The sequence below is a fragment of the Ursus arctos genome, unplaced genomic scaffold (genome assembly GCF_023065955.2).
Source record: "Ursus arctos isolate Adak ecotype North America unplaced genomic scaffold, UrsArc2.0 scaffold_20, whole genome shotgun sequence".
Lineage (NCBI taxonomy): Eukaryota > Metazoa > Chordata > Mammalia > Carnivora > Ursidae > Ursus > Ursus arctos.
The window spans coordinates 37638132-37654687 of NW_026622875.1; the positions used below are offsets into that span (position 1 = coordinate 37638132).

General features: G+C 37.6%; 1 protein-coding gene across 1 annotated transcript in view; it reads right to left on the bottom strand.

Annotated features, from left to right (window-relative positions):
- The window catches only part of ZNF385D (zinc finger protein 385D), an 855124-nt gene extending 838850 nt beyond the window's left edge, over positions 1-16274 (bottom strand). Inside the window, exon 1 of the mRNA XM_057315888.1 lies at positions 16114-16274. Within this exon, the coding sequence (XP_057171871.1) occupies positions 16114-16219 (106 nt within the window). The 5' untranslated portion in view covers positions 16220-16274. The remainder of the gene's footprint in view (positions 1-16113) is intronic.
- Positions 16275-16556: the final 282 nt, after the last annotated feature.

Below are 16556 nucleotides of genomic sequence, written 5' to 3' on the forward strand. Positions count from 1 at the left end.
AGTGAGCAAAACATTTACCATCCAGACAATACTCTCTCTTCAGTATGTATAGGAAATGAGATAGCAAGTTATAATAGGTCCTATATTATTGTGAGCACATTAATTATATGAAAAGTGCAGGAATAAGCATTTGCACATAAAAAGAAAATTCCATCATTGAGATTATCAAGAAGTTCACACACATAATTACATAGTACTTTTCCAGCCTTAACACAATGAAGCTTTCAGATAGGAAGAAAAATAGACCAAAGCATATCATTATCCCCAAATCTCTAACTTGAAATGTTTTTAAGTTTCAAGAAGTTTGTAGAGAAGGAAATACAAACTTCAGAATAGCCCTAAAATACAATAACCAGCACATTAAGAAATGCATATAGTTGGTTGTGAATTCATTTCCTTACAGACCCTCCATCACTTTTCAGTTAGAGGCAAGACAATTAAATTCAATCACGAACTGCTTAGCAATTACTTTCATTTTTTTAAAGAAATTTTATTTTTAATATGCTGAGTTCAAGGTGACATTGGGACATACTGTCTGAAAAGTCTAGTAGAAGCGTGGAAGTGCAGGGTTCTATTTTCACAGTACTTTATATTTTCCTGTAGCACTGCATCAGTCAGGATATGCTAGGTTACACTGCAGTAACAAAGTCCTAAAATCTTAGTGACTTAAGGAAACAAAGACTTACTTCTTTAAGAAAAAAAAAAAGATTGTATTTATTTATTTGACAGAGAGAGAGAGAACAAGCAGGGGGTTGTGGCAGGGAGAGGGAGAGGGAGAGGGAGAAGCAGGCCCCCCACGGAGTGGGGAGCCCAATGCAGGGCTTGAACCCAGGACCCCAAGATCATGACCTAAACCAAAAGCAGACTCTTAACTGACTGAGCCACCCAGGTGTCCCCAAAGACTTACTTCTTGCTCACACAACATGTTCATCTCAGATGAGCAGGGCCTTCACTGCAAATTATCCTCACTTTGATACTTCCTGAGCTATCAAAGCCCCCACTATCTGAAACATTGTTGGTCTCTGTGAAGGAGGAAAGGAAACTAACAAACCACACACCAGCTTTTAAAGTCTTTGGCCAAAAAATGACAAATCACTTCCAATCACATTTTCTTGGCCAAAGCAAATGACATGTCATAACCTTACTTCAGGAGAGTGGAGTACTGCAATCCTTCCAAGTGACTGATTAGTAAACAGACCTAATCACTACAAGCATTTTACATGTTCTATTTTAAATTGATCATTTCCCCCTTTCCCAGTTAACTTTAAGTTCCTGGAAATAAAATGCTGAATCTTATCCATATTTCCAGGTTTTGTATTTTACGCTGTATTGGGCACTCAATAAGTATTTGTTGAATGAATAACAAGGACAGTCAGCAGAGTCAAATATTTCAGCATGTTCAGGACTAAGTAATATTGAAAAGAGACCTTTGGACTTGATATAAAGTTCGTGTGTAACCCTTGAAAAGTGTCTCAGAAGTAAGACAAATTGAGGTAAAGAAATGAAAGAAAAGCACAGAGACTGCCCTTTCCAAAAGTTTGACAATGATTACAAGGAGAGATTTAGGGCAGCAGCTTGAAGGACATTATTCTATATAGAAAGGAGAGTATAGCAGATCTGGAGGGAGAGGAGATGGAAAGAGAGAGTGAAGTTGGTTTTTTGTTGTTGTTGTTTTTAAAGATTTTATTTATTTATTTGACAGACAGACAGCCAGCGAGAGAGGGAACACAAGCAGGGGAGTGGGAGAGGAAGAAGCAGGCTCCTAGCAGAGGAGCCTGATGTGGGGCTCAATCCCAGAACGCCGGGATCACGCCCTGAGTGGAAGGCAGACGCTTAATGACTGCACCACCCAGGCGCCCCAGAGAGAGTGAAGTTTTAAGAGAGAGGATGAGTAATTGATAAAATGTTTAAGAGGTACCAGGAGGAAGTGGGATCATAAAATAGGTAAGCGGGCATTAGGACAGCAATTCTTTTGAGATAGAGATGTATGTGAATCAGGATGGTTATAAATAAAGTTATGACTGATAATGAGAGAAGGAAAATTTGAAGGCATGCCTATCTAATGATCTTTATTCCACCTGAGAAGGAGAAACCAGATAAGATTCTGAATTTAAGAGCAGACATTGGACCAAGGATTTGAAATGCAGGACAAAATTTAGAATGGCCATTATAAGAAGGCACACACTGAGCATCAGAAGAACGAACAACATTGAGAATGGATGTCCAGTTGTAACTGAAATTTTAAATGGCAAAAGCAAATACTCATCTCCAAAGTTGTAAGAACCATCTATGTGATTTACTGACCCAATATCATAATCCTACAACCCATCTCGTTACACATCCAGGCTCAGAACCCAGGAAATGGAAGCAGATGACCCCTTTCTGACATCTAGCAAAAAGTGTGATGCTTTGATTCCCTGTACAGAAAGAAAGAAAGAAAGAAAGAAAGAAAGAAAGAAAGAAAGAAGAGAAATATGAAAACCTGCTTGCCTATTTTGACTTAATTTGTAGGAACAAAATAAAAATATAATTGCGGAATGTTTCTCTTAGCATGGCCATTTTCAATCTACCATCATTGGGTAATGCTAGGAGGAGGCTGGAATTGATTCAAATAAATTAAAATATATACAGAAATATTACACAACTTCCAAGAGATTTTTCTGTCTTGCAGAATCCAATACCTCCTTAAAAATGAGCTGGTATTAGCCTTTTACAAGAAAGAAAAATAAAATAGATAGCTTTTGCATTGTGCTCAAAAATAAAGGAAAAACTTTTTTGAATATTTGTAGATGCTCTGCTATTTTGGGCACATTGATGAAATTTAGTACTGGTCACAGTAATAGTGAGATCTGAAAAAAAATTTAATGATACTAACTATAGGACTTTTTTAGGTTCCTCATGATTATTAACAAAAAATGTTAACAAGGTAATTGCTGTCATTGTAAGTCAAGATTGGTATCTGCTATTTAATGTACACAAATAGTTAAACTCTGAGAAAACAGTCTTGGTATTGAAAGAAAAAGTCAAGTAAAGAAGAAATGGAGCTGAATTTAGGGGCAAAATGATGAACTCAGCTTGAGACGACAATAGGAATACTAGTAGAAATGACAGGAAATGATGCCCTACAGATATAGTAAATCTCTCACTGGCATGAAAACTAGTTATAAATCATATGTAAAAAAAATGAACGTATGATATCATTTCTATTCCTTGGCCATATGATTTTTTTTTTCCTGTGGGTTGTAAAAGAGAATGAGATATATGTAGTAAAGGCAGCATAATGTTCAATGAAAAGGTATTTTTAACAGAGAGTTAAAGTTCTCAAAATTGTTTATGGGATCACTTTCTTACTTGAATGGAAGGCAAAAGAAGAGCTACAAACGTCATGACACATGAGGTTGGGATTATCCTATTAAAATCACAGCCACTTGACTAGCTTTAACAAATATTCTCTTTGGGGACATTTTCAATGTTATCTTGGAGTGCATTCACAGTTGAACTCTGAACACTCGTTTCATTTTCTGAAAAATTTCAGGAACTAATAAAGTAAGAGCTAAATAAACCTTTACTAGACTATTGGAAGAGCATGATTTTTTTCTTTGAAACATATGCCTGGTAATTTTCTTTTAGAGTGAACTACTTTTACGATTTTCCACAAAAATATGCCAAACCATCCTCAAACTAACCTCCCAATGACTTCCAAACTACTTTAGTATGTGGACACATATTATAGTCGCATACACACACACAGCCATATTCACGGAGTCAGCACCATGATTCTAGTTCCAAATAATAAGTATTGTGGAGTGCTTGGCAGTATTCTAAAGGACATACTTTACTGTATTCTCTATACACATTATGACAATCAACCAAATTTTGATAATTTATTACCATCATTTTTACTAGACTCTACTCATGCTTCAGTAAGAGCCAACTTCCAAGATCCAATGCTGTTTATTTTAATAGCAAAGCAATGGCATGAAATCTTAAAAATTCTTTCAAAATGAACAAATACCAATGCCCTTGTATGCCCTGTTCACTGTAGGGGGCATGAGAGGCACATTCTGTTGACATACGTTGTCTCACTATGTGTCCCTCTGTTCACCTCATGCTTTAAGTGTTAGAAACAAATAACACTTTGACTTTAATGTTTTGACTCTCCTTTAGTAGGAATTCATGGAATAGAAATGAATAACTGTGTATTCCTATGAGATTCTGATAATCAGGGTGATCACTCAGTTGGCACATTTCTGTTTCCATCAGGTTATAAAAATTGAGAGCCTTCTAATATTATTTGATTATGCTGCCCCTCTAGAGATCACTCGCTACTATTACCTTAAACCTTTTATTATTCTGAAGCACACAATGTCAGTTATTAAAATATTGCATTTGATTTATAAAGATGAAAAAAAATAACACTGCAGTCTTTTGCTGTTCAAAACAAAACTCGTTGACATTGCATCACAAACACATTTGGGAAAGTAGTTAAGTTGCCAGGTTTCAAATTATCAAAGGGATGGAGTAAAAACAAATTCATTGAATAACACAGAATTTCCAGACTCAGCTAATGGACAAGATGATTCATTGTTCTGATGTGGCAAGACCAAATGGAAAGCCAACAACTGGGAAAGCACAAAAATGCAGAGACTGGAAGCTTTCAAACTTGGTCATGGAAAGTAAGCAATTTGCTATAATCAGAATGTAATAGGCAGCATTAATTTATAGGAAGATGCCTTTTGGAGTACCAAATTAGCCTAATCAATTTAGAAACTTATTAATGGTCCTGACAATTTTCCTTAAGGACCCCATCAAGGTATATAACATAACTGTTAAAGTCACTTTAGCATTTGCATAAAATTAGTTTATCTTCACATCAAATCTGAGTATGGTTATAAAACCTATCTTGGAATACATTTCAGAGCAATTTTCAAATTAAAGTTTCATTAGTACTCCCTTAATACTGTCATTTATTGATTGTTCTCATCTCCATTCCAGTCATATACTATCATTGTCCCCGGTAATTCATTCCAATGTATGATAGACTTAACAGAAGCTATTTCCCTGCGTATGTGAAAAGTAAAGGAAACTATTCAATGTAGCACAGAGAACATCACGGTTTGAGTCAGACATGGTGGGTTCATGATCCAACTTTGCTACCTCCAAGTTACTTGGCCTTGCAAAATCACTTGAACTTTTGTTTCCTTATCTTAAAAAAAAGTAAATGTGGCTAATGGTAACACCTACCCCCCTAATTTGTGGAAAGAAACAAATAAGAAAATACAGCTGTCATTACTGTATTCTGTGAAACACTATTTCAATGTAAGATTTTACTATGTGCATTAACAGGAAAAGAAGTCTTGCTCTAAATGGACATAGAAATGTGAATCCCATCATTTGTAATGGCAATCTTTTCTACCTTGAATAGTATTTAGTTTTTCTCAAACTTTCTTATGCCTGCTAAAACATCATAATTTAACAAAGTAAAGGCAATCTCTTAAGGAAGAAATCCTTTCTTCTAACTTCCTTTGAGTTCTGAATGGTTCCCCTTCAACTTTTGAAAATTTAAATTGAGAAATCATGTTCTAATTTATGATCTAAAAAGAGAAAACATTTTTTTAAAGTTCTGGTATCATCTCTTCAGGCTAACTTGTTATGGTTTTTTATTTACAAAGAGTCAAAGAAGTATGCATTGGCATCAGACATAATTTATGATTAATAAATAATTAAGAGTTATGCCACTGATTAATAAGGAATTTTTACAAATAAGAGTGCTCACCAAAATCCATAGGAACTGAAAAATGTATTTTGAAAACAATTTCTTAAAGTCAAACTCTTCTTTATGAGGTGCTAAAAAACTTTATTAGACATTATTCAAAAATAATGACTAAAGACATTAATTAACCAATAACTGAGCTGTTTCTACTTTACTCTGGAGAGAGCAAATGACACAATATACCAAAATCTGATAGATTATTTTGCTGTTTTTGATGCAATTTTTGGAGTATCGTTAGCATCTGATAATTATTTAGCTCAATCTTGTACAAATTCTATGTCTACCACAGAGTGGAATTTAATTATTTATTCAACAATTTTTGGGGATACCTACTTTGTTCAAGGCACTGTCAAGCATTACAAGAGGTAGAAAGATTAATACAACATGGTCCCTGCCATAATGGAATTATTCTCTATGGGACTGTAGCTATCATTATCTAGATTATTGATGCTTAGGGAGGCCTGTGAAGAACTATGAAGAATTGTCAAGGGAAATCTAAATTAGTTCATTGTATCCTACTTATTAATTCTTTAGGAAAATATGGACTTGCCAGCTGCTCATACCCTCTCATTCCTAGAAGGTATCCATTTTCTCAGGATCCCCAAAGAGTCAATCTGACTCCAGTTTTTTAACACTTCAAAAAAAATACCAGCACTACAGATTTGTCTAAGAAAGTCGACTCGAGCTCACTGCCATGGAACTATGGCGAAAAGTGTCATGAAAGGGAGCAAAATTTATAAAGCATTGTCTAAGGGATACATGGCTTTTCCATTCCCCCAGAAACTCTGAAATGCTTAAATTAAGCCAAACCAGAGTTAAGCCAAAGTTAAGCATCCAGTAACTAAACTGCTTGGTACTCTGTAAGAAAGATTCCTATGAAAGTCTCTGCTACATTAACAACACAGATGTTGTTCACTGCACCATTCAATTCCCCTTTCATGAAGACTCAGGGGAAAAATTCCCTCCAGTCTCAGTCCTAGGAATGTTCTTTTTCTCCTGAACAACAGAGTTCTGATGGTATCTGTGTCAATGGATCTAACTATTGTTTAAAAATTTAGGGCCAAATCTATGGATCAAGTCTTCGAAATGAATAAACCCTTAGAACATAGCTTGGAGCATTTCTTTACTCACCTTTCCTACTCCTAAGGAAATTTCTCTTTGTCATGTGCTTCTGAATGACAAATTGATTTTTAACTTTCTTAAGTATAATTCAAATACAGAGAAGTACATAAATCATATGTACAACTTGATGAATTTTTACAAGTAAATTAGTTCATGTAATCAACACTCAAATCAGGAAACACAACATTTTCAGCACCTTGCCCCCTTCCACCCTGATAACTCTGCTGTATTCATAGGTTAGCTTAATTTTGAACTTTGTGTGAATAGAATCAGGCTTTTTGGACTTTCCGGCCTTTGTTGGTCAATATTACATTTGTGAAATTATTCGTATTTTAGTCTGCAACTATAGTCTATTCCTTCTTATTCTAGTCCTTTCTTTTGTAAATTAATTTAACAATATTTTACATTGTTTTAAAACATCTCAAACTCATTACCAAAAAGGTAAAGAAGGGACATCGTTTTCTTAGATAGGATATCAGAAGCCCAGGCAACAAAGGAAAAAATGAACTAATTGGACTTTGAAAAATATTTAATCTGCACATCAAAAACACTGTCAACAGAGTAAAAAGGCAACCCACAGAATGGGAAAAATATGCAAATCAAATACCAAACAAGGGATTAACCAGAAGATATAGAGAACATTTTTTTTTAAGATTTATTTATTTGAGAGAGAAAGAGCACGAGCAGGAGGGGCAGAGAGAGGGGGGGAGAGAGAGAATCTCAAGCCGACTCTACACTGAGCATGGAGCCTGATGTGGGGCTCAGTCTCACAACCCTAAGATCACGACCCTCAGATGACAACCTGAGCCAAAACCAAGAGTTGTATGCTTAACCAACTGTGCCACCCAGGCACGCCTATATAAAGAACTTTTAAAATTCAACATGAACAACAAAACAAGCAATCTAATTCAAAAATGGGCAGGGGATTGGGGCACCTGGGTGGCACAGTGGTTAAGCGTCTGCCTTCGGCTCAGGGCATGATCCCAGCGTTATGGGATCGAGCCCCACATCAGGCTCCTCCGCTATGAGCCTGCTTCTTCCTCTCCCACTCCCCCTGCTTGTGTTCCCTCTCTCGCTGGCTGTCTCTATCTCTGTTGAATAAATAAATAAAATATTTAAAAAAAAAAATGGGCAGGGGACTTAAACAGACATTTTTCCAAAGAAGATATACAAAGATATACAAACCATACAAATGGTCAATATACAAACCATACACTAATCATTAGGGAAATGCAAATGAAAACATACCACCTCATATCTAATACAATGGCTACCATTAAAACAACAGAAAGAACGAATGAACGAAAGAAAGAAAGAAGAGAGGGGCGCCTGGGTGGCACAGCGGTTAGGCGTCTGCCTTCGGCTCAGGGCGTGATCCCGGCGTTATGGGATCGAGCCCCACATCAGGCTCCTATGCTATGGGCCTGCTTCTTCCTCTCCCACTCCCCCTGCTTGTGTTCCCTCTCTCGCTGGTTGTCTCTATCTCTGTCAAATAAATAAATAAATAAAATCTTAAAAAAAAAAAAAAAAGAAAGAAGAGAAAAAAGGGAAGGGAAGGGAAGGGAAGGGAAGGGAAAGGGAAAGGGAGGGAGGGAGGAAGGAAGGAAAAGAAAGAAGAGAAAGAAAGAGGGAGAGGAAGGAAGGAAGGAAGGAAGGAAGGAAGGAAGGAAGGAAGGAAGGAAGGAAAAAGAAAATGAGTTTTGGCAAGGATCAGAGAAACTGGAATCCTTGTGCGCTGGGAATGAAAAATGGTACAGCCACTAAGGAAAACATTATGGTAGTTTCTCAAACAATTAAAAGTAGAATTAGTATATGATCCAGGAATTCTACTTCTGGGTATATTCCTAACGAAGGAAAGCAGCCTGGAAGAGATGTTTATACATCCATGTTCATGGCAGCATTACTCACAATAGGTATGATATGAAGCAACCCAAGTGCCCATCGATGAAAGGATAAACAAAATGCAATATGTACTTATAATAGGAAGGAAATATTCTAATATATGCTACTACCTGGATGAACCTTGAGGTCGTTAAGCTAAGTGAAATAAGCCAGTCACAAAAAGACAAATACTAAACAATTCCACTTGTATGAGGTACTCACAGTAGTCAAAATCTTACAGACAGGAAGTAGAATGATGGTTGCCAGGGAATGGAAGGAAAGGGTATGTGGAATTACTGTTTAAAGGGGATAGAATTTTAGTTTTGCAAGAACAAAAGAGTTCTGGATATGTGTGGTGGTGATGGTTGCACAACTATATGAATGTACTTAATGTCACTCAACTGTACACTTATAATGTACACTTATATAAGATGGCAAATTTTATGTTCTTTATTATGATTAATTTTCTTTAAAAAGGCAAAGAATAAGGGCACCTGGGTGGCTCAGTCAGTTAAACGTCTGCCTTCGGCTCAGGTCATAATCCCAGAGTCCTGGGATCCATCCCAGCTCCCTGCTCAGCGGGGAGTCTGCTTCTCCCTCTCCCTTGCCTGACACTCCCCCTACTCCTGAGCTCTCTCCCTGTCAAATAAATAATAAATGATTTTTTTTAAAAAGGTAAAGAATAAGTAATTAAATAGTGTTGATTCACTAAGGCCAGAAAATCAACTATCCTTTAGAAAAAAATACAAAATATAACAATTCTAGAAGAAAAGCTCTTAACTTTTCAGCTAAACTCAAGTCCAATTAACCATAATATCTTATTAGTTGATATTTCTAGTAATCATGTGGTTGACAAAATTCTGTTGATATTGCTAAAAGTACATTTTTATTTATTTTGTTATATTTGTTCCTAATTTTTATTTTTATTTTATTTTATAATATTTTATTTTATAATATACAGTACAACCAGAAGGCACTGAGTTCAAAAGTTGTCCTGTACTAGCTATGTGTATGTGTATTTCTTAGCCTATCTCTTTATCTCTAATGTGAGTTTAATAGCAATTCTTTGCTCCTAAAATTTTGAGATTAAACATAAAGAGGCAATTGTACTTCATAAAAGTACTAGTTGAAAGGTAGTAGTTGTCTAGCTACTTTTTTCAATACACTAAATGCTCCATGAGTCCAGGGCCTTGCTTTTCCCATCAACATTGATATCCCCAGCACCAGTACTCTATCAGCACATAGTAACCACTCATCAAATATTTACTGACTGGATTATGTTAATGTGAACAGAAAAGAATTAATTGCCCTGAAGTCTTTGATCTAAAAATCTGGTCAAAATTTGAACATAAATTAAGACAATGTGCTTCAAAAATACATGAAATTTCTGATCCTTTCTAGGTTTTCCGTAATTTAGTTATGTTGGTTCTGCCATCTTTTCACATATCTAGCACAGTATAAGAATATGAGGATGATGATGTGACACACAAAATAATGTGTATCCAACCCTCCCACTCCCCACTCCAGCCCCTGAGATCCTAACCCATAGAACGTTATAATCTCACTTTATTTGGGGAAACAATCATTGCTGATGTGATTAACCTAAGGATCTTAAAATAAGAAATTATTCTGAATTACCAGGATAGGCCCTAAATGCAATCACAAATGTCCTTGTAAGAGAAAAGCGAGGGAAATTAGTCTCACAGAGGAGAAGGCAATGGGAAGACAAAGACAGATATTGGTGTAATGTGACCCCAAGCCAAGGAATGCCAACAGCCACCAGAAGCTGCAAGAGACAAGGTCCCCCAGAGCCTCCTGACGGTGCACACCTTTGCTAATCCCTTGATATCAGCCCGGTAATACTGATGCCAGATTTCTGGCCTCCAGAATTGTGAGAGAATACATTTCTGTGTTTTAAGCCATGGAGTTTGTGGCAATCTGGTGCACTAACTATAGAAAACTGATATATGATGATGACTAAAAATAGCTAATATCTATGGCATATTCACTTAGTACTAGACATATTTGAAGTACTTTATGCATATCATCTTAAGTCTTCAATCAACCTATGAGATAGGTCACTTAATACCACCATTTTATAGATAAGGCAAAGAAATGTACAGTTAAGTTGACTAAACTCTCATAGCTTTTAAGGAACAGAGCAAGGATTCAAACACAGCATTCTAGTTCTTGAGTTCACATTCTTAAATGCTACATCATGTTAGATGACTATTTTGTCTCTATAACTTTAATGCCAAATTGTACTATGAATGTAAAACTTGTAACGACCTGAGAACTCAATCCAGTACCTAAAATCATTATTCTTTAAATTCTAGGTGTTCTGGATAGATTTGGTACACTGAGACCAACTCATAAAAGTTGTTCTCAACAAAACAGTTTTAAAATCAAGATTTTTCAGGATGCCTTCTGGAGTTTTAAGTGTATTCCTCTAAGTAAAATAAGAATAATATAGAAACATTTCATTAATTTTTCTTTCATTTCAGTTGAGAGTAGATGAGAGATCTTTTTTTGTTTGTGTGTGTGTGTTTTTTTAAAGATATTATTTATCTATTTGTCAGAGAGAGAGAGCATAAGCAGGGGGAGCAGCAGAGGGAGAAGGAGAAGCAGGCTCCTCGCTGAGCAAGGGGTGGGGGATGGGACTCGATCCCAGGACCCTAGAATGATGACCTGAGCCGAAGGCAGACACCTTAACCAGCTGAGCCACCCAGGCATCCCCAGATGACAGATTGTTAAAGGAGAAAGAACTCTAATGATTTTGAATAATAAATTATAAAAACAGCAGTGATTAACTCTTTAGATACAAAAAAAAGGACACATTACAAGAGCACAAAAAAAAACTAAACAGAAAACATCTGACCCCATGTTATGAGAAACTCTTAGTTAAATCATCAAATGGATCTCCCTAACACTGCACTGTATTAGTATTTGTTCTTCTCATGGTGACAGATAGTTCTAATGGGTAATCAAAATATGCCAAGATTAGTACTGTTTGCTAGAAGATGGGCTATGTAACCACATGGATGCAAAGTAAGAACTCTCCTTTACTGTAAACCTCTCAATTAAAAGACCAGTTTAGGAATGCTGCATGTTTGCCTGCTTTGGTACATATAATTCCAGATCAGGGAGAACTGTCCCTTTGTGTTCCAAATAAGGCAAAAAATGAAACATATGGTTGGATGACACTATAGACAAAGTAATAAAGTCATTAAACGGTCTAGAGTTCCCTATTGCCACTCTAGAATGCTGTTCTAGTATTCTCTACCAGTTCATCAGTAGGTTAAGGAATGAGATACTCTTTAAATCCCATCCTCAATCTGGGAAAAACACTAAAAGTGGTACAGCAGTATCTGGATATGATTAAAATCACATTTAAAATGGGATAAAGACTTTGTGAAGAAATTTGATTCATCTCTGCTTCTCAATATCCTGAAAGTTCTCTGTCATTGAATTTTATTTTTTTTTTAGTTAAGGCTGGGTCAATCCAGAAAGGGGAGTTATTCCTAATTTTAGGAGGTCCTAGAATATATAAATTAACACATTTTTAATGTACCGTAATTTTTTAAATGATCTCTAATGTGTTATTCACTTCTTCAAAAGATTAATTACACTAATGAATTTCAGGCACATAATTCCATTTGAGCTGATCTAGGTTTCCTAAGACGCTACTGAAGTGCTTGCCTGATGTTCAAACCATAGGCTTTATCTTATTCAAACTCTTTTTAGAACACTTGTCAAAAAACTAAGGAGTCTCACCTACCTTGAAATCTAAGCTCTTGAAACATTCAAAATTAAAATTTGTTCCCCAATATTAGTTTTTTCAGTTTGTGATATCAATGTGACTCAGATGCTTATCGAGTTTAAATCATTTTCCAGAGATCTGGTTGTTCAAATCACCAAATAATATCAAATAAAATAATAGTCCTATTGTGTAAATATGAAACTTGAAAAAAATTTGTAAAACACACAACACATGTTCATGTGATTATAAGGTTAACCCACTTACAAGATACTCCTCATAAAGTATTTTGCAATTCAACAATTCATATTCAAAATTAGTTTCAATACTTCATTACTAAGGTTAAACATGTTAACCACTATAACAACTTCATTATCTACTTCTAAAAACTAAAACCTCTAGGCAAGTTATTACTACACTACTTTTTCTATTCCTGCTAAAACCCATATATATTCAGAAGTGTATCGTTTATGGTAGGCAAAATGTGATTTTTTAAGGCTTCAAATTTATCAAGAGAAAAGACACAAATTTATATTTCATGCAATGCTAGTTACTACCAGAAAACACAATTTAACCCTAAAACAAAAGAAATCATGGGAATAACCACTAGTTTACTAGAATAGAGAAATGTAGTTTTATTTGAAAACAATAATATACTATGCGAGTGCAATGAAACATAGTAAAATAGTTTAACTTCTCAAAGATTCTCTATTTTCCAAACCTATTCCCACATCTGGGATGTGAAGATCATTAGTACCCCCATGGATTTATATACTTCTATCTGATAATTCCATTCATGTGCAGGCAAATCAGATCTATGACTTAACATATATCACTATTCCCCAGATAAGCATAATTACAGCTTGTGAAGAATTATGACACATGCATCTTATTTGTTGTTCTTGCTCTTAGTTTTAAAACCTCAAAATCTTTAGACAAGCACGAACACAAATTATCTGAAGAACTCATCACTAATGAATTTATACAGTTGGAGATTACAAGAAAATAGTGAAAGACGTGTACCCAACTACCTGCATACACTTTTAAGGATGAAACGCAACATCTTAATTAAATTTCAGATAAAATAAGCTCTCAACTGGATGTGAATCTTTTAGCAGAAGTTGTTATCATAGATGAGACACTATGTTTTGTTGAATTGCAAACATTTTTTATTACTGAACTTTTGATACACCTAGTAAATAGCAAATCATAGCAGGGGGTGTAATTGTTTTGAAAATACTGTTGAAAATAGAAAGGAAATTTTCAAACAAGCTGCTAGTATCTCTTAATAGAAATTCAACATCTTGTTAGGATCTGAGCATTAATTATAAGCTGGCTGAAATATAAGAGTGTCCAGGTAGACCTCAGGATAACTCTAGAGAGTCATACAAACATAATGTTAGCACCAGGTAAGTTTGATGTTATAAATCACACATTGTTAAGAGAAAGGCTAGACTATACTACTATTGATTTACAATAAAGGGGCTCAAAGAAGGAACATTTTCAAGGGGAACACCAAGACCTCAGCATTTAGCTCTCTCTAGAGATGGGAGACCAAATTACATAAATGCTACACAATTTTCATTTGATTTGAAGTCTAAGTTCAACATTTCTGTTAAATTAAACATTTTAAATAGTTGTAAATAAATCAATCTATGATGTGGTCATTGCCATACTAATTTTTCATGGGGTTTAGAATTCAGATAATACTCCCACTTTTCAAATGAGGTTCAAGAAGATTGTGTCGTGGCTAAAGGAACGAATTTTGGAGTCCAGCAATCTTGAGTTGAAAAACATTAACTCTGGATTTTTTTTTCAAATTTTACATGTCTAAGGCTCCTTTTTCCTTATCCACAAAATGAAGATGTAAGGATGTTGCCTTCTTGGGGTTGTTATGTATTTATAGGAGCTGTAAAGCCCTTAATACGTTGCTTAGTGTGCAGTGAAGGGGGAAAAATGTTAGATGTCATTATTACTATAGTTCTTGTTGTTGTCAAATGACCCTAGAGGTCCTTCAGACACTTTGTCACAGAGCAAAAACAGTCCAGACATCCAATATTGGCCTAGGTTCCTTTTTCCTAACACAGTGAGCTCCCAGCATTTCATTTACTGAAATCTAAGATAATACATTAACTCAAGATGTTTGCCCATTCCCCCAGTCTATGTTTTAGCTCCATGGATAGAGTGTTCAAGTTAATTTCCGAGGAACATCTGGAAGGAAATGTGAAGAAATTGCAGCAAACCCCAGACACGCTGTGCTGCATCAATCTACATAATTTGAAATGACCCATATTTGCTTTTCATGCTTACACACCAGAGTATAGTGACTAAATTACCCAGTATAGGGCAAGGGTGACATGAAAACCCAGAGGGAGATAAGCCTTTCCAGTTGGTTTCAGAGAACACAGTGAACCAGAATTGACTGGACATGAAAATCACTTTTAACAGACAACTAGCAAACAGCCTCAAGAGAAGAGAGAAAAATTTCCCGCATGACATCCCCAGAAAGCACCACAGGAATGTCATAAAAAAACACCAGCTCCAGAGTCCTTAGTTACACCTACAGAACACAAAGTAGTCTTCGAAGTCAGTTCAAGGTTCCAGAATTTGGGGATGCTCAAATACCCAGGAACATCACGTCCCTTTTTACTTTAGCCACAGCTCAGGCTAAAGCAGACAACCATCATCTCCAAAAATACATGATGCAGACAAATCTGAACTGTAAGAGGGACAGATAGGGAATTCAGCATTTCACAAGGGGCCGGCAACATGGTATTGGGCAAGGCAGGTTTCTTCTGACCCCAATTTGCACCCACCATAAAACTTCTCTCCAAATGGAAGAAGTCACAAGGTTCTTCCCCTGTGCTCTCTCATCGAACTCAGTTCCCTGGACTAGGGAAGCAATCTGATCCCGGTACACTGATTCACCCCTAACCCCCCAACTCCACCCTAAATGTTAAAATTATTCCCCTGGAGGAAGGCTTCCTATAACACAGTAGCTCCCCACACTGCCCGCAAATCCTGTGCATCCTGAAGATATTGAAAAGAAACAAAAAATGAAAGAAAACAAAACAAAACAAGACGAAGAAGGGAGAAAATAAAAAGAAAAGGTAATTACGAAGCTGGCCCGCTGTGCCTTCTTATCCCAACAACTTCGCCAGGTTTCCCGAGGAGGGAGTGCGCCCCCCACACACACACCCAATAGGAGACAGGCCCTTCCTCGGTGGCCCAGCCCTCGGCTCCAGCCGGAGCCTGGCTGACCCTGTCGCCCCCCGCCGCGGCTTCCTCTGCCCCTGGTCTCAGTCAGTGGGAGCCCCTCAAGCTCCGCGCTCGACACTCCTCGAAACCCCTCGACCCCCACATCTACCTCAAATCTCTGCTGGGCGCTGAGCTGAAAAGGCATGGGGGCAGACTGATGTTATGGGGTACACAAGAAAGGGAGCCGTCCCGGGTGTGGACCATGAAAATGCCCATTCCATGCGCCTCACTTCCTGCGGGGTGACAAGCCCGGCACGGTGCCCAGCACCCCAGCCAACTCCGCCACCCGAACCGAGAAACACCTCTTTTGCGCTCAACTTACCGCGGCTGGGCTGAGCTTTCGTCGCCCCCAGCAGCTTTTCTCTCCTTCCACCGGCCGAGCCCTTCATCCTCCTGCTGGCGGCCGCTCGGCGCCCTGGCCCCGGCATCGGGAGGAGCAGGAGCGGCCACCCGGGCTGGCTGGCCCCGGGGGCGCACAACGGCCCGCCTGCAGCTTCGGTGGTGATAGTCACCACGAGGCGAGGCGTGAGCGGCTGCAGCGGAAAACAGTCCCTGAAGCAAGAGCCACGCGTGTTGTCCCTCAGGCGCGGACTGGAGGTGGCTGTCAGCGCGCCTCTGCCTCCACCGCACCCGGTGGCGCTCCGCACGCGTCCGGAGCCCGAGCCAGCCTCAGGTGCACCCAGCTGGGGAGAGGTGCAAGCTGGCGCGGAGGGAGGGGCCGGCCCGGGGGTGCCCGGGAAAAGAGACAAGACTGAGGAGAGAGAA